The sequence below is a fragment of the Nerophis ophidion genome, linkage group LG18 (assembly GCF_033978795.1).
Source record: "Nerophis ophidion isolate RoL-2023_Sa linkage group LG18, RoL_Noph_v1.0, whole genome shotgun sequence".
Classification (NCBI taxonomy): domain Eukaryota; kingdom Metazoa; phylum Chordata; class Actinopteri; order Syngnathiformes; family Syngnathidae; genus Nerophis; species Nerophis ophidion.
The window spans coordinates 42,804,805-42,823,228 of NC_084628.1; the positions used below are offsets into that span (position 1 = coordinate 42,804,805).

Sequence of the window (18,424 nt, forward strand, 5' to 3'; positions counted from 1 at the left end):
TGGAGTGAGAGTCCAGTCCATAGTGGATCTAACATAATAGTGTGAGAGTCCAGTCCATAGTGGATCTAACATAATAGTGAGAGTCCAGTCCATAGTGGATCTAACATAATAGTGTGAGTCCAGTCCATAGTGGATTTAACATAATAGTGTGAGAGTCCAGTCCACAGTGGATTTAACAAAATAGTGTGAGAGTCCAATCCATAGTGGATCTAACATGATACAGAGTCCAGTTCAAGGTGAATCAAACATAATAGTGAGAGTCCAGTCCATAGTGGATCTAACATAATGGTTTGAGACTCCAGTCCATAGTGGATCCAACAACTTTGAGACGAGTGCTTACTTTACTCCTAATCAAGAGATTTAGAACTGCATTTTGCGCGGGGAAGTTAGCACATAAAATAGTAAGACAAATATTCATACGTTTTCCCTCACACTTAAAATTTTACTATAAACATGGCTGTTGAAAATTCAACTGAACGTAGCAACATGGACACCTTTGTTCTTGAAAGAGTCCCAGCCCTCACAATGCAGTCACTCTTCACTGGGCGTCCGAGTGAGAGGGTGAACATGAAACACTTGGAGATGCTTCATCCAGCCGGGAGTGACTCGGTATTGCTGGATGGCTTAAATATGACAATTGAAGTAAGCTGGGATTCTGTGCACAGCGGACATACAAAAGAATGAGTCAATGATTAAAAAAACAAACTAATGAACTCATTGACAATATTAATATTTATATTAATACCAACAGGGCGGCTTGTTTCTGTTCCAGTTTAGGACATTACCGATTTGATTAAAATCGAGGGTGAGGGTTGATGTCCTTTCCGCTTCATCCAGAGGATTTTCCAGTTTCCCTCCAACAAATCTACATGTGCTCACATGGAATGAAATGAAAAAAAAACATTCACAAGGAATTTACACAAAGAAGAAATGTTGCAAATGTCCTTCTTCCGTGTTTGGGAAAAAAACTAAACCCTTCAAACCCTGCCAGCCTCTATTTCAATCCAGGCATGGTTGCCCTGGGAAAACCAAACAGATCACGGTACATCACGTTTTGTTTTTACTTCACTGGAACTGTAGAACGAGAGGGCGGGGGATAGAAATAAAAATGTACCAAGTCTACACTGAAGATGATTCTCTGCATGGGAGTCAGAGGGGGACAGTTACACTGCATTTTTTTTCTCTTTTTTTTTTTTGCGGCGTCCATGACAGACCGAGTGCCCCGCCTGCCAGAATTCCACAAGTCCAGAGAGCCAGGGAGGCTGAACAGGGCTCGGTCTGGCTTAATCGTTCTTCTTCTCCTCGTCTGCTTTGTCCGTGATGGCTGCGGCCGCCTCGGCTGCTTCTGTCTTCTTGTTCTGGACTTGGTCCACTCCGCTGGTGCCGTATTCATTGACCCTGTTGGGGTCCACTCGGTAGATCCAGCGCTGATAAAGGTAGATGAAAAAGACGACATCTGCACAGAGGCAGTAAGATAAATGAGAACTGTTAATCCTTGTATCGTTTGGCCTGGAGTGTTTGTTTACACAACTGTAAAGCAAGACATGTCTCCTTTATTGATATAGCATAATAAAACATAAAACATTATATCTTGCATAACAGCCTACGTCAAAACTCAAAAGTAAATCATCTTTCTGGACTCTAATTGATTTGACCCATATAAAAAAAAAAAACTAACGATAAACTAAATCATGAAAAAAAAACACGATAAAATTCCCGGCGGTTAGTAATAGTGTAATTTTTTAAATAACAAAAAAACGTAATTTATTAATGCATTTTAGGCAACACTTGCTTACTTCCTGAAATCGAAGTCAGGGGCGTGCAAAATAAAAATAAAAATAAATTGGCTTGTGCTGTGCTCTCCAGTAGCTCTGTAGTTCTAGATCTTTTAAATTGATCTTTTATCATTTATTATTATTATAATTTATTACATTTAAACCCCCATTATTTACTTTTTACTTTTTTTTAAATTGATCTCAACTCTGTACACTGCTGCTGGAATTTAAATTTTCCTGAAGGAACTCTCCTGAAGGAATATATAAAGTACTATCTATCCATCTATCTATCTATCTATCTATCTTTTAAACGTATGTTTTATCTTTTTTATGTTTTCCATGAAGTGATAGTGAATCCTTGTACATCCATCCATCTTCTTCAACTTATCCGAGGTCGGGTCACGGGGGCAGCAGCACGCATTTATTATTATTATAATTTATTACATTTAAACCCTCATTATTTACTTTTTTTAAAATTGATCTCAACTCTGTACACTGCTGGAATTTTAATTTTCCTGAAGGAATCAATTAAGTACTATCTATTTTTTAAACGTATGTTTTATCTTTTTTATGTTTTCCATGAAGTGATAGTGAATCCTTGTACATCCATCCATCTTCTTCAACTTATCCGAGGTCGGGTCGCGGGGGCAGCAGCCTAAGCAGGGAAGCCCAGACTTCCCTCTCCCCAGTCACTTCATCCAGCTCTTCCCGGGGGATCCTGAGGCGTTCCCAGGCCAGCCGGGAGACATAGTCTTCCCAACGTGTCCTGGGTCTTCCCCGTGGCCTCCTACCGGTCGGACGTGTCCGAAACATCTCCCTAGGGAGGCGTTCGGGTGGCATCCTGACCAGATGCCCGAACCACCTCATCTGGCTCCTCTCCATGTGGAGGAGCAGCGGCTTTACTTTGAGTTCCTCCCGGATGGCAGAGCTTCTCACCCTATCTCTAAGGGAGAGACCCAAACTCATTTGGGCCGCTTGTACCCGTGATCTTATCCTTTCGGTCATGACCCAAACCTCATGACCATAAGTGAGGATGGGAACGTAGATCGACCGGTAAATTAAGGGCTTTGCCTCCCAGCTCAGCTCCTTCTTCACCACAACCGATCGATACAGCGTCCGCATTACTGAAGACGCGGCACCGATCTCACCAACCGTGAATAAGACTATCAAGTACTTGAACTCCTCCACTTGGGGCAAGACTTCCCTGTACATATCCTATGGATACTTGTGACAGTTTTAAAAGACCAGGGTCCAGCTTTCTTTCTTATTCGAGGGAGAAGCTGCTCACTTTGAAAACAATGGTGCGTTCTGGCGTACGAAACCCCATTCTAGCGGAGCGGAGGAAGAATCCTCAGGGCCACAAAGCGAGGGCTAAGCAAGACGAAAATCAACGGCGCCACAAACCATCCATTCCTTTCGTCATCATGGGGAATGTGAATTCGCTGATTGACGAGTTTCACGGACTAAAAAACCAGCGTGGGTATCAAGAGAGCACGGAGACGTGGCTAAACCACCTGGTACCAGACGCTCACATGGACCTGCAGGGATTCACCGCAGTGAGAGCTGACAGAGACACTAAAGCAGGGGTGCCCACACTTTTTCTGCAGGCGAGCTACTTTTCAATTGACCAACTCGAGGGGATCTACCTCATTTATATATATCATTTATATTTATTTATTTATGAAAGAGACATTTTTGTAAGCAAGTTAAATGTGTTTAATGATAGTACAAGCATGTGTAACACATATAGATGTCTTTCTTTCACAAAGACAAGAATATAAGTTGGTGTATTACCTGATTCTGATGACTTGCATTGATTGGAATCAGACAGTAATGATGATAACGCCCACATTTTCAAATGGAGGAGAAAAAAAGTTGTCCTTTCCGTACAATACCACATGAAAGTGGTTGGTTTTTGGCATCTAATTCATCCAGCTTCCATACACTTTACAAGAAAAACATTGGCGGCAAATTCCGTAGCTTGCTTGATTGACATTCACGGCACCCGAGGGTCTTGTGAGATGACACTGGCTGCTGCCAGTTCATTATTATGAAAAAATGACAGAGAGGAAGGCGAGAAACACTTTTTATTTCAACAGACTTTCGCGCCGTTCCTTCCGTCAAAACTCTAAAGGCCGACTGCACATTTCCTATCTTCACAATAAAAGCCCTGCTTCATGCTGCCTGCGCTAACAAAATAAGAGTCTCAGAAAGCTGGCGTGCACAAGTGATGTGCACGCCAGCTTTCTGAGGGATCGCTTGTGCACGCCAGTTTTCCGAGACTCTGTATTTAGTTAGCGCAGGCAGCATGAAGCAGGGCTTTTATTGTGAAGATAGGAAATGTGCAGTCGGGCTTTAGAGTTTTGACGGAAGGTACGGCGCGAGAGTCTGTTGAAATAAAAAGTGTTTCTCGCCTTCCTCTCGGTCATATTTTCATAATAATGATCTTGCAGCAGCCAGCGTCATCTCACAAGACCCTCCGGTACCGTGAATGTCATTTAAGTGACATCTTGGTGAAGATTGATGATCACTCATTTTTAGGTCTATTTTTTAAAAAAAAAGCCTGGCTGGAGATGGACTGACACACCCCCCGCGGTCGACTGGTAGCTCGCGATCGACGTAATGGGCACCCCTGCACTAAAGCATGTGGTAAAAGCAAAGGTCTATCTATGCGCACTAGCGTCGTTTGGCTTGATAATTGACTAAAGACACAAGACTTCGCTCCAGAGGTTTCCCTTAGGAGTAAACAGAGTCAAGCTGTGAGATTTAGAACGCTTTGCTGTGTTTAGTTGGAGACAGGTGTGGACAATATTGGAGACATTTGTCCCCACACTAAAAGTACACAGCAAAGTACAACACTGTTTGATGTTGCTATTATTTTCTCAGTACAGCATCCTTCAGTTGTGACTGAGAGTTAGTGAAGTGAAGAAACATGCAGGAGACGATATGTCGTAGACTTTGTCACAACTTGTTTATAAAGTCATTACTTTTTTTACTGGGATAATCACTCCTTTTCTTAACTGCAACTTTTATCAGTGTTCAAATGACATCAATATTATCTATAAAGTTTTGTTATCTCATTGAAGTAGGCTGTGAAGATTGTGTAGATGCTGTGAGAGGTATCACTCCTGTTTATTTTTGTTGGCCAAACTTTTGCACTGAACCACTAGAAGGTTTTGGAGAAGAACAAAGCTTGTTTATTAGACTTCCTCTTCATTAGCCAAACTGCTTTGAGTTTTATATTGATATCAAAAAGTATACACCAGTTGTTTTTTTATATCTTACTTTTGTTTTTTTCATGCCACAAAGTAGTTACTTTAAAAAACATTCACGTGACATGGCATTTTGTTAATGTTTTATTGTGTATAGTTAATTACTATACGGCATATTTCTGCTCAAATTCTTAATGGATCTGTTCTGATACATCAACATGTACATATGTATATATGATACATCTACATGTACATATGTACACATCTACATGTTTTTATGTACTAAAGATACATCTACATGTACATATGTATATATGATACATCTACATGTACATATGTACACATCTACATGTTTTTATGTACTAAAGATACATCAACATGTACATATGTATATATGATACATCTACATGTACATATGTACACATCTACATGTTTTTATGTACTAAAGATACATCAACATGTACATATGTATATATGATACATCTACATGTACATATGTACACATCTACATGTTTTTATGTACTAAAGATACATCTACATGTACATATGTACTAAAGATACATCTACATGTACATATGTACTAAAGATACATCTACATGTACATATGTACGTATGCTACATATGTACATATGATACATCTACAAGTACATATGTATACATCCACATGTTTTTATGTACAAAAGATACATCTACATGTACATATGTAAACATCTGTATGTTTTTATGTACATATGATACATCTACATGCACATATGTATACATCCACATGTTTTTATGTACAAAAGATACATCTACATGTACATATGTACGTATGATGCATCTACATGTACATATGTACATATGATACATCTACATATGTACATACGATACATCTACATGTACATATGTATACATCCACATGTTTTAATGTACAAAAGATACATCTACATGTACATATGTAAACATCTACATGTTTTTATGTACATATGATACATCTACATATATACATATGATACATCTACATGTACATATGTACGTATGATGCATCTACATGTACATATGATACATCTACATGTACATATGTATACATCCACATGTTTTTAATGTACAAAAGATACATCTACATGTACATATGTAAACATCTATATGTTTTTATGTACATATGATATATCTACATGTACATATGTATACATCCACATGTTTTTATGTACAAAAGATACATCTACATGTACATATGTACATATGATACATCTACATATGTACATATGATACATGTACATGTACATATGTATACATCCACATGTTTTTAATGTACAAAAGATACATCTACATGTACATATGTAAACATCTACATGTTTTTATGTACATATGATACATCTACATGTACATATGTATACATCTACATGTACATATGTACAAAAGATGTATCTTCATGTACATATGTACGTATGATACATCTACATGTACATATGATAGATCCACATGTACCTGTATATAACTTTTAATAAAAAAACTCCCTCTATCAAAATGTAACAAAAGAGATAAAGGCATCATGTGATGAGAAAAAGCTGACTTATTGATATTATCAATGAACAAAAAAACAAATACTTGTCTTTAAATATATGGATAATGTTTTTCTATAGTCTTTTTATTAGACAATACAAATTACATGATGGTTTAACATTCACACCCCAACACTGCTTTACGTTGCAATCAGTAATCATAATTTAAATGTTGATCAAAAATAATCTTAATTATTATTTTGGCTGCCCTAGATCTCATACATCAGGGGTGTCAAACTCAAATACAGAGTGGGCCAAAATTTTAAACGGAACAAAGCCTCGGGCCAAGGTTGAACAAATTAACCTTTTAATAGGGACCCAAACAAGTTTTGCATTAAATATTGAACAAGCAAGGCTTATATAACTTTAGTGACATGCAAAATCCAGTTTCAAATAATAATAATAATAATTAAAAGAATATCAATGGCAAATCAAATAAAATTTAAATAAAAATTTTATGTCTTTTTTTCTATTTGCAATCTTCTCAGGTAAATATCACATTTTTTCCACAGGCTAATAATATATTTGAAAATAAAATAATAATGAATGAACCAAACATTCAAGCCTTGAAGTAGCAAGAGAAAATGCATGAATAAAACGTTAATTATTGGTCAATTTGGTGGAAGTTTCCCAGAAGAGTTAGTGCTGCAAGGGTTTCTGGGTATTTGTTCTGTTGTGTTACGGTGCGGATGTTCACCCGAAATGTGTTTGTCATTCTTGTTTGGTGTGGGTTCACAGTGTGGCCCATATTTGTAACAGTGCTAAAGTAGTTTAAACGGCCACCCTCAGTGTGACCTGTATGGCTGTTGACCAAGTATGCCTTGCATTCACTTGTGCGTGTGTGTGTGTGTGTGTAAAAGCCACAAATATTGTGTGACATGCTGTTAGTATGGAGGAAAAGCGGACGTGACGACAGGTTGCAGAGAACGCTAAAGGCCCCCAATATAGTTGTCCAGGTGGAAATCGGTAGAAATTCGGGAGAATGGTTGCCCCAGGAGGGGCACTGAACTTCGGGAGTCTATCGGGAAAATTAGGAGGGTTGGCAAGTATGAGTATTAGCGGTGAATGCGGTGTTATAGCGGCACCGACGCTGTATAACACCGGCGGGCCAGCTCTAATGCTAAATTGATATTGCCTCAAGGGCCAAATTAAATTACACGGCGGGCCAGAGTTTGACACCCATGTCAGACATGAACACTATTTTTATCTATATGGACAAAAAGTGCAGTTACGACTTATGGCCACCAGCTGCCACCTTTAAAAATTCATACACTGGTTTTAACTTTTGAATTTCTCACGTCCATAAAGTGCTATCTTTCACAATTTTCACATTTATTTTAGTTAGGGATGCACCGAAATGAAAATTTGTGGCCGAAGCCGAATAAAATTTAAATGCTTGGCCGAAGGCCGAATAATGAATGCAGTTTTTCACATTTTTTTTAATATTGCATAAATAGCCTAGAATAAATATTTAGACATGTTTTTCAAATAAAGTAATTTTTTATTGAATATTGACATTTTTTTAATATTCCAGTAGTCTTTGCTTTTCAAAAAAAGCACAGTTTTTCATTTATATTAGGCCTTCAAACAAAACATGCATTCCAAAAAAAAAAATAAAGTGCATTAAAGTGGATAAACCCACAACAAATGAAATATTGTCCTTTTGGCAAAAGTCTGCTTAGCCACAGTAGATATGCTAATAATGTAAACAGAAGGCTCAAGTAAATCTCAATAAGTGTGTGCTTGTAACCTCATACACTTATACAGGTAGCCTACACAACAGGCTAATAATGTAAACCAGGGGCGCTCACACTTTTTCTGCAGGTGAGCTACTTTTCAATTGACCAAATCGAGGAGATCTACCTCATTCCTATTTATAATTTATATTTATTTATTTATGAAAGAGACATTTTTGTTAACAAGTTAATGGTGTTTAAAGATAATACAAGCATGTGTAACACACATAGATTCCTTTCTTTCATGAAGACAATAATATAAGTTGGTGTATTTGATTCTGATGACTTGCATTGATTGGAATCAGACAGTGGTGCTGATAACGTCCGCATTTTCAAATGGAGGAAAAAAAAAAAGTCCTCCTTTCTGTCCAATACCACATGAAAGTGGTTGGATTTGGCATCTCATTTGTCCAACTTGCATACTGGTTTTTAAACACTTTGTTATGAGAGTAGCATATGTGTGTGGCCCTTTAATGTCTGGCAGCAGGTGAGTGACGTCAGTGAGTGTGCGGGTGGGCAAGCAAGTGAGAAAGCGGTCGCTGAGGGCGGGGGAGAAATACATTGGCATCAAACTCCGTAGCTTGCTAGCTTGTGCACGCTAGCTTTCTGAGACTCTTATTTTGTTAGCTCAGGCAGGATGAAACAGGTCTTTTATGGTGAAGACAGGAACTGTGCAGTCGGTCTTTAGAGTTTGGACAGTAGGTACGGAGTCTCTAGAAATAAAATGTGTTTCTCTGCGTCCGCCCTGTTAGTGATTTTTTTCTTAAATATGAGCTTGCAGCAGCCAGCGTCATCTCACAAGATCCTCGGGTGCCGAGAATGTCAAACAACTGACAAAAGTGAAGTCTTGGTATGATTGATGATTGCTCATTTTTATGTATATTTTTTAATGCCTGGCTTGAGATCGACTGACACACCCTCCGAGATCGACCAGTCGATCGCGATTGAGGTAATGGGCACCCCTGATGTAAACAGAGGCCCCACTAAATCTCAATAAGTGTGTGCTTGTAACCTCATACACTTATACAGGTACACAACATATCCCAACGTCACTGCATGTTGGTTGATTGCGTCACCGCGTCAAAAACTTGCGTCACAAGCCAGTATTCGGCCTTGTTTTTAACTCATTCCACCGAAGGCCGAATGTGGCTTTTTTTGCCATATTCGGCCGAATATATTCGGTTACCGATTAATCGGTGCATCCCTAATTTTAGTGATTTGTTATTTTCTTCTGCCATATTACTTTGTCAATAATGCTTTTGTTGCTCTCATATGCACATAAAAAGTCTACTTACTAAGGGGTAGAAAAGCGCTATACAAATACAAACCATTTAACATTGTACTTGAGGTCCCCTGCCGCAGATTACTGTGGCACAGGGTGCATTACAGAGGAGGCTACTAATTGAAGAGTGTTTCAAGGTGAAAGCTCACTTGAGTGACATGACGTCAAAAAATGTTAACGAAGTAAAAAAAGGTACCTACCGTCTCTGAGGCATCCTATCCTGTACATCATGGGCATCTTGATGACGAAGGCAAACAGGTCATCAATGAAAGTGTTGAGAGCCTTGTAGGTGAGCATCCTCCACGGGAGGTGAGCCACCGACTTCATTTTGTAGTTGATGAATAGCTGCGGCGTCATTGTTATGAAACCTGGACAGAGAGAGAAATAACACAATCACACACAACTAGGGAAGTGGTTTGTAGGGATTTTATCTATACCAATACTGATATTCCTTAATACCAGGAATTAATTGGTACTCTTGTCGGCATTGTATGTAATTGGTGTAAATCAAGATGTGGAAAAATTAAATTTTTTATTACCATTTTTGGTTAGCACAAGAGGTTGTACACTAGGGCTGCACGATTAATCGTTGTTTTAATCAGTGCGGTTTCGAAACTGTTCTTTTCTCTGCTGTCACCGAGACAGACATGCTCGCCAATCAGAATTGTTGAGCCATGTATATCTTCATCTGTCGCTTCAAACAGGGTGAAAGACGTCTCACTCTGAGCATCGCTTTCAGCACCTGAGCGCATCTATTTAACAGTAGAATTAACTGAATGCAGTGAGACCCTTTTTCAGCATTCACAATCTTTGTCTGAGAACTAAGAGCCTCGCGACTCACCAATGAAAAATGTCGCAAATTAACAAAAATTATGTGGGGAAAGAAATTATTGCAAAGCCAAATGTCCCGTTGTAGTAATCCATCCATCCATCCATCCATCCATCATCTTCCGCTTATCCGAGGTCGGGTCGCGGGGGCAGCAGCCTAAGCAGGGAAGCCCAGACTTCCCTCTCCCCAGCCACTTCGTCTAGCTCTTCCCGGGGGATCCCGAGGCGTTCCCAGGCCAGCCGGGAGACATAGTCTTCCCAACGTGTCCTGGGTCTTCCCCGTGGCCTCCTACCAGCTGGACGTGCCCTAAACACCTCCCTAGGGAGGCGTTCAGGTGGCATCCTGACCAGATGCCCGAACCACCTCATCTGGCTCCTCTCCATGTGGAGGAGCAGCGGCTTTACTTTGAGTTCCTCCCGGATGGCAGATCTTCTCACCCTATCTCTAAGGGAGGGACCCAAACTCATTTGGGCAGCTTGTACCCGTGATCTTATCCTTTCGGTCATGACCCAGAGCTCATGACCATAGGTGAGGATGGGAACGTAGATAGACCGGTAAATTGAGAGCTTTGCCTTCCGGCTCAGCTCCTTCTTCACCACAACGGATCGGTACAACGTCCGCATTACTGAAGACGCCGCACCGATCCGCCTGTCGATCTCACGATCCACTCTTCCCCCACTCGTGAACAAGACTCCTAGGTACTTGAACTCCTCCACTTGGGGCGTTGTAGTAATATCAAATCTTCAAATGAAATGGGCATTATGAGCCCATCAACAAGGACGAATGAGCAAGAATGTCGTGATGGCAAAAAAACAAATTGCGGGGGAAAAATGCACTTTTAAGATGTTCAATATTTAAGTTACATTTTTGCTCACAGAAATGGGAGTCAATTTTGTTGTTTTTGTATATTTAGGATAACAGTATTTATCTTTCAATTACAGTACAATGATAATAGGGCTGGGCGATATTGCCTCTTTTTAATACCGCGATATTTTCAGGCCATATCGCGATATACGATATATATTACGATATTTTGCCTTAGCCTTGAATGAACACTTGATGCATATAATGACAGCAGTATGATGATTCTATGTGTCTACATTCAAACATTCTTCTTCATACTGCATTCATATATGCTACTTTTAAACTTTCATGCAGAGAGGGAAATCACAACTAAATCAATTGACAAAAATTGTAGTTATTAAAGTTCTTAGCAGGTGACTTTTCAAATGATGCTACATATTAGCAGTAGTGCTAATTCTGGTAGCAACGCTTTTTCCCCCCACACTTGACAAATTGAAATTGTCTATTCGACATATTCCCGCTTGAAGCCGAACCACCGCCAGACGATGGACCCCGTGCTGTTTTTCTTGGGAATAATTCTTCCTTCATTTGTTACGAGATTCGCACCTTCTTTCTCCGCAACAAGCCGCTAGCATCACAGCTAACTTTAGCCACGCTGGGCGAGGGCGTGTACGTATGACGTGACAGTAAGTGACGTGTGAATGTGCGCCTGCTTGTCTGTGAGGACACAGGAAAGAGGAGAGTGTAATGCCCGAAGCTGCGTGAGAACGTCTACACGAATATTACGATATAGTCATTTTCTATATCGCACAGAGACAAACCCGCGATATATATCGTATATCGATATATCGCCCAGCCCTAAATGATAAACAATTCCACAGTAATGAAAAATATGTTTATATCCTTTAAAATGGTTACTCGCATTACCGTATTTATCGGACTATAAGTCGCAGTTTTTTTCATCGTTTGGCCGGGGGTGAGACATATATTTCGGAGCAACTTTTGTGTGAAATTATTAACACATTACCGTAAAACATCAAATATTTATTCATCTCACGTCAACCAATAAGAATTTGGTGGGGGAGGGTCATGGCAGAAGTGTATTGTGGGTCATGGAATGCTAACTGCTATATGCTATATCAGGGGTCGGGAACCTTTTTGGCTGAGAGAGCCAAGAATCCAAATATTTTAAAATGTATTTCCGTAAGAGCCATATAATATTTTTTTTAACACTGAACACAACTAAACGTGTGCATTTTTAAGTAAGACCAACATTTCTAGAGTATAATAGCTCTCTTATTATTTGTAATAACATTGTTATTCTGAAGCTAACTGTGGAGGGGGCGTGGCCTGCGGGCCTGCAGCGGAGCAGGGTGTGCCAGGACCGGCCTCGAAATCAGCGACAGGTGCGTAAATTGACCGCCTGGGCCTTGTTATCTAATCACCTGTCGCTCTGTTATAAGCAGCAGCCAGGAGGAGAGACGGGGGTTGGGGCTGGAGCCAGAGTGCGAAGGAGACCAAAAGAGAAAAAGACAATTGCTGGAAAGCAACGGAGATACTTAATGAAAAATAAAAAATATTGCAACCCTGAAACAGGCTCTCATGTTGGTGCTTGGTGGTCTGAAGAACCCCCGGGAGGGCAAACCCTAAACTAATCAATAATAAATAAAGCACTTCTTACCCTTAATGCAAATTCTTGAAGAAGTGCGGTAGAAAAAGGATGGATGGATTCAAATGCATGAGCATGTTTTATATTGTGCACGTTATTTTTAACACTTTGATTACAAGTGGAATTATTCATTACTTATTCTGTTAAGCAGTGTCAGCTCAGATTTATCCGAGAGCCAGATGCAGTCATCAAAAGAGCCACATCTGGCTCGCGAGCCATAGGTTCCCTACCCCTGTGCTATATGCTACTGCCGTAGCTATTAAAATGGATCATTTCATCATTGGCGTTAACTTATAAAAAGTGAGAAGGTTTGAACAAAAATGGCAGCGAAAAGGAAATCATGTAGTGCAGATTACAAGCTGGATGTAGTGAAATATGCAGCAGAAAACAACAAGAGGAAGTGGCGCGTACCTTTGGAGTTGGCAGAGTTGTTTAGAAGCGACATCGAGGAAGAAGATTTCAAGGGATTTATGGATTAGAAGTGAGAGATAGTTTGGTAAAGGTATAGCATGTTCTATATGTTATAGTTATTTGAATGACTCTTACCATAATATGTTAGGTTAACATAGCAGTTGCTTATTTATGCCTCATATAACCTACACTTATTCAGCCTGTTCTTCACTATTCTTTATTTTAAATTGCCTTTCAAATGTCTATTCTTGCTGTTGGGTTTTATCAAATAAATTTCCCCAAAAGATGCGACTTATACTCCAGTGCAACTTATATGTGTTTTTTTCCAATCCAATCCACTTTATTTATATAGCACATTTAAACAACAATAACGTTTCCAAAGTGCTGCACAGCCATGTTAAAAACAATATTATGCTCCACCAATGACTGAATAAAACAAAAAATAAATAAAAATAAAACCAATAAAAAAACAAATATGATGAAAAAATATTTTAAAGGGTAAAATCAATTAAAACAGTAAAATAAAAATCAAAGTGTATAAAAAACACAGAGGACAACAGAGGACCACACAACTCACGTAGTGTTAAAAGCCAAAGAATAAAAGTGGGTCTTAAGACGAGACTTAAAACACTCCACTGTGGGAGCAGTTTGAACATGGAGGGGCAGAGTGTTCCAGAGCTTAGGGCCGACCAAAGAGAAGGTCCTGTCTCCCCTGGTCTTAAGTCTGGTCTTGGGCACCACGAGCTGGAACTGGCTCTCGGACCTCAGAGCGCGCGCAGGAACGTAAATTTGGATGAGGTCCGAGATATATTGAGGTGCCAGTCCATGTAAAGATTTAAAAAACAGCAATGTTTTAAAATCAATTCTAAAATGAACAGGGAGCCAGTGCAAACTCTGAAGAATTGGGGTTATATGCTGGCGTTTCTTGGCCCCTGTTAAAAGTCCTGCTGCCGCGTTCTGGACTAACTGCAACCGGGAGAGAGCTTTTTGGCTAATGCCAGCATAAAGTGCATTGCAGTAGTCCAGGCCACTTGAAATAAAAGCATGCACCACTTCTTCAAAAAGGTTAAAAGATAAAAACGGTTTAACCTTTACTAAAAGACGAAGGTGATAAAAACACGATTTTAAAACGCCATTGACTTGTTTGTCTAGTTTAAAATGGCTGTCTATAGCGACGCCAAGGCTGGTGACTTTGGGACACACATCATTTTGCAATGGTCCCAAGTCAGTGAGGGCCGGACCAAAAACTAAAATTTCCGTTTTTCCCTCATTCATTATTAAAAAATTCTGGGCTAACCAAGCCTTGACGTCACATAGACAGTTAAGAAGGGGCGTCAGGGGGCCGTGGCTTTTTGAAATCGGCATATAAATTTGGCAGTCATCTGCATAAAAGTGATAAAACACTCCATGTTTCTTAAAAATATCTCCAAGAGGGAGGAGATAAAGAGCGAAATTATGCAATTTCGGCAGGTGCGACGTATACTCCAGAGCGATTTATAATCCGAAAAATAAGGTATAAACCACAATTACATTATAAATAGTTGTATAGTATTAGTTTTATCGATTTCTTCAGCTTAAGAGCGTGATGTAGACAAAAGCTCTGAGTCTGTCTGCATACAGCCAAATATGTTTTAAAGTAAATTATTGTTAATTGTTCTAATGTGTGGTACCTTGAGACAAGAATATGTTGATTGACAGTCTAAACTTAACATGTCTTCCTTCACTCATTGTTGCAAATGTATGCATGTATGTGTATGAAATATAAAATCGCAAATCGAATCCCAAATTTGGAGAGAAAAATCGCAATTATGTTTTTTCTTCAAATGTGCAGCCCTATTGTACAGGTCCAACATCTCATTGCATGAAAATCAGTTATAAACACCTGCTTTTTAAGTCTTAAATAAGTCATCTGTGTTTGCAGTGCAAGGTGCAACACAGTTATGTCATCATCTTATTGTTATTTTTTTATTCAACCAGGAAAAAAATCCTATTGAGAATAAAAACCTCTATTTCGAGTGAGTCCTGGCCAAAAGACAGCACAGTTGCACATAAAATTACACATTAAACTGACAGGATGGACATCAAGTAAAACAGTTACAGATAACAGAGGCTCCTTTAAATGCTCTGAGTTTAGATTTAAAAGCATTTAAGGATGAAAATTCAGTCAGCTTCCAGTGTCTTTGTAACATGTTCCAAGCACAAGGAGCAGCATAGACAAAAGCTTTTTTCCATAGCTCAGTGGGAGCAAAAGTATAGACCAAATAGATCCATCACTGTGTTTCTCTTACATTACAATACATTTACACTGAAAAATACTTGTGTATGACATCCATGTGCAGAGCACAGACCTTTTACATGACCTATATCAAATATACAAATCAATACAATCAATTACCCTGTTAGGTCGGTGTGCATTGTGTACCAATGGGAATTGTGATTTGTGTTTATGTTGCACACTGACGTATTAAAAGTGATGGACCAGAGGCTATGAGTGTTGAATAGTTGATTGCCATGATGACGGTTGATGAACCACGATAGTAGCAAACAATAGGTCTTATTAACGTGCGTGACTTTGAGGAGGAACTATTGTTGTGGTTAGGGATGCACCGAAATGAAAATTTGTGGCCGAAGCCGAATAAAATTTAAACGCTTGGCCGAAGGCCAAATACCGAATAATGAATGCAGTTTTTCACAATTTTTTTAATATTGCATAAATAGCCTAGAATAAATATTTAGACATGTTTTTCAAATAGTATTTTTTTATTTAATATTGACATTTTTTTAATATTCCAGTAGCCTTTGCTTTTTAAAAAAAGCACAAAGTTTTTCATTTATATTCGGCCTTCAAACAAAACATGCATTTCAAAAAAAAAATAAAGTGCATTAAAGTGGATAAACCCACAACAAATGAATTATTGTCCTTTTGGCAAAAGTCTGCTTAGCCACAGCAGATATGCTAATAATGTAAACAGAAGGCTCAAGTAAATCTCAATTTAAGTGTGTGCTTGTAACCTCATACACTTATACAGGTAGCCTACACAACAGGCTAATAATGTAAACAGAAGGCTCAAGTAAATCTCAATTAAGTGTGTGCTTGTAACCTCATACACTTATACAGGTAGCCTACACAACAGGCTAATAATGTAAACAGAGGCCCCACTAAATCTCAATAAGTGTGTGCTTGTAACCTCATACACTTATACAGGTAGCCTACACAACAGGCTAATAATGTAAACAGAGGCCCCACTAAATCTCAATAAGTGTGTGCTTGTAACCTCATACACTTATACAGGTACACAACATATCCCAACGTCACCGCACGTTGGTTGATTGCGTCACCGCGTCAAAAAATTGCGTCACACGCCACTATTAGGCCTTGTTTTTAACTCATTCCACCGAAGGCCGAATGTGGCTTTTTTTGCCATATTCGCCCGAATATATTCGGTTACCGATTAATCGGTGCATCCCTAGTTGTGGTACAAACTTTCGTGTGGTGTTGCCTCCTTATTTGTGATTATTCCAAGCTGATTTTGTACGTGTAGCAGCATAGCTGAAGTGAATGTGACAGTGTTATAATTGCAAAAAAAGAATATCGATGGCGGTATCATTTGTCCAGAATCTTAACGGTCCAGAAGGACCAACCGAATTAGGAACCAGTACCAAAAAAATACCGGTACCCTACATAAAAGATGTGAAACCTATTTATAGTCAACACATTAGCAGAACGAATTGGTTATGCAACCATGATACAAATTGGAAAAGAGCAGCGGCGCAGGTAATCGTTCAGAGACTGTCTAAAAAAGTACATTAACAAACAAAACCAGTGGTTTGTGTAATGTGTGAAGTCAAAACATCTTTTCACATCTCATAGAAATGTATTTTGTCAACTCACCGAAGGTTAGCAGGAAGCCGTACAGCATGCCGAGTACCCATGAGTACCAGCCTTTGTGTTCCACGTACAGTAAACTGTACACAGAATAGCAGCCAAATAGAGGGTAGAGCAGCCATGACAAGTACTTGAAGGCCATCTGGGCACACAGTGAGAAGGAACCAGTCACAAATGACAACAAATACAAAACACGGCGTGTTCTATTAGATTTCCAAAGGCTGTAATGGATTAACTTACATCATCATAGACTTTGGTGGAAGACTCCACATATGTTGACTTGTCTGTGAAGACAATTCTGGGTAAGACTCCTGCAATTTTTCTCTCTTTGTCCAACTTTGGGAAGACAAAATCAAGGTATGTTATAGAAATCTGCAACTTAATAAAAACTAATCGTCGTCGTGCATGGAGATAATTAAAAACTGTGACTTACTTTTACATCCATCACCTTTGTGATTTTCCAGAAGTCAATCAGAAGGCCGATGAAGACGCTGACCTGCACCACAAAGTTGGTCTCGTTGTCAAGAATGTACAGAAGAACTATCAGTGACTGGAACACTCCAAAAATAATGGAGCGCACAGAGAGGCCTTCCAAGGATTGTCGGCTGTTCCAAAACTGGATGTCTAGGTAGGACAAAGCCATAGAAAACCGTGAAATACAAGTAAAACAAAGAATTCTTCAAATGCACTTTTTAATACCATTCTTAAATGCCAGAAACTCAAAAATGCTGTGCACGATGGAGACGACAATGGTGAGTCCCAAGAGGTAGGGGTTGGTTTCCAGCAAGGCCACCTTTGAAAAGAGATTTTAAACAGTTACTATGGAGCAATTGTTTGAAGGTGGTTAAGACCACGTAGTTGTTCACTTTTCCACTGCACAGTGCTTTAAGAGGTCTACTCGGCTAAAACTGTAAAGAGAGCACATTTTATTTAAAAGGTCTCTTGAGAGAGGACGGCAGCAAGAAAATGGGCAACAGTAGCAAAGTGGAGACTGCAGATACCTTTTGTATCATTTCTACCACCCAACCGTACCGACAAACAAACAGGCTTTAAACCCAGACTGACCATGTACTAGATCAGACCATGTACTATGGCTCTAGAGCCAGATGTGGCTCTTTTGATGACTGCATCTGGCTCTCTGATAAATCTGAGCTGACGTTGCTTAACACGATAAGTCATGAATAATTCCACTTGTAATCACAGTGTTAAAAATAATGTTCAAAATATAAAACATTCTCATGCATTTTTAATCCGTCCATCTGTTTTCTACCGCACCTGT

General features: G+C 39.3%; 1 protein-coding gene across 1 annotated transcript in view; it reads right to left on the bottom strand.

Moving 5' to 3' along the window:
• Positions 1-714: 714 nt before the first annotated feature.
• Positions 715-18,424, bottom strand: part of clptm1 (CLPTM1 regulator of GABA type A receptor forward trafficking) — a 44,819-nt gene continuing 27,109 nt past the window's right edge. Inside the window, exons 9-14 of the mRNA XM_061878150.1 lie at positions 17,845-17,938; positions 17,579-17,769; positions 17,386-17,481; positions 17,152-17,287; positions 9,747-9,914; positions 715-1,456 (exon numbers count right to left, since the gene is read on the bottom strand). Coding sequence (XP_061734134.1) covers positions 1,284-1,456; positions 9,747-9,914; positions 17,152-17,287; positions 17,386-17,481; positions 17,579-17,769; positions 17,845-17,938 — 858 coding nt within the window. The 3' untranslated portion in view covers positions 715-1,283. The remainder of the gene's footprint in view (positions 1,457-9,746; positions 9,915-17,151; positions 17,288-17,385; positions 17,482-17,578; positions 17,770-17,844; positions 17,939-18,424) is intronic.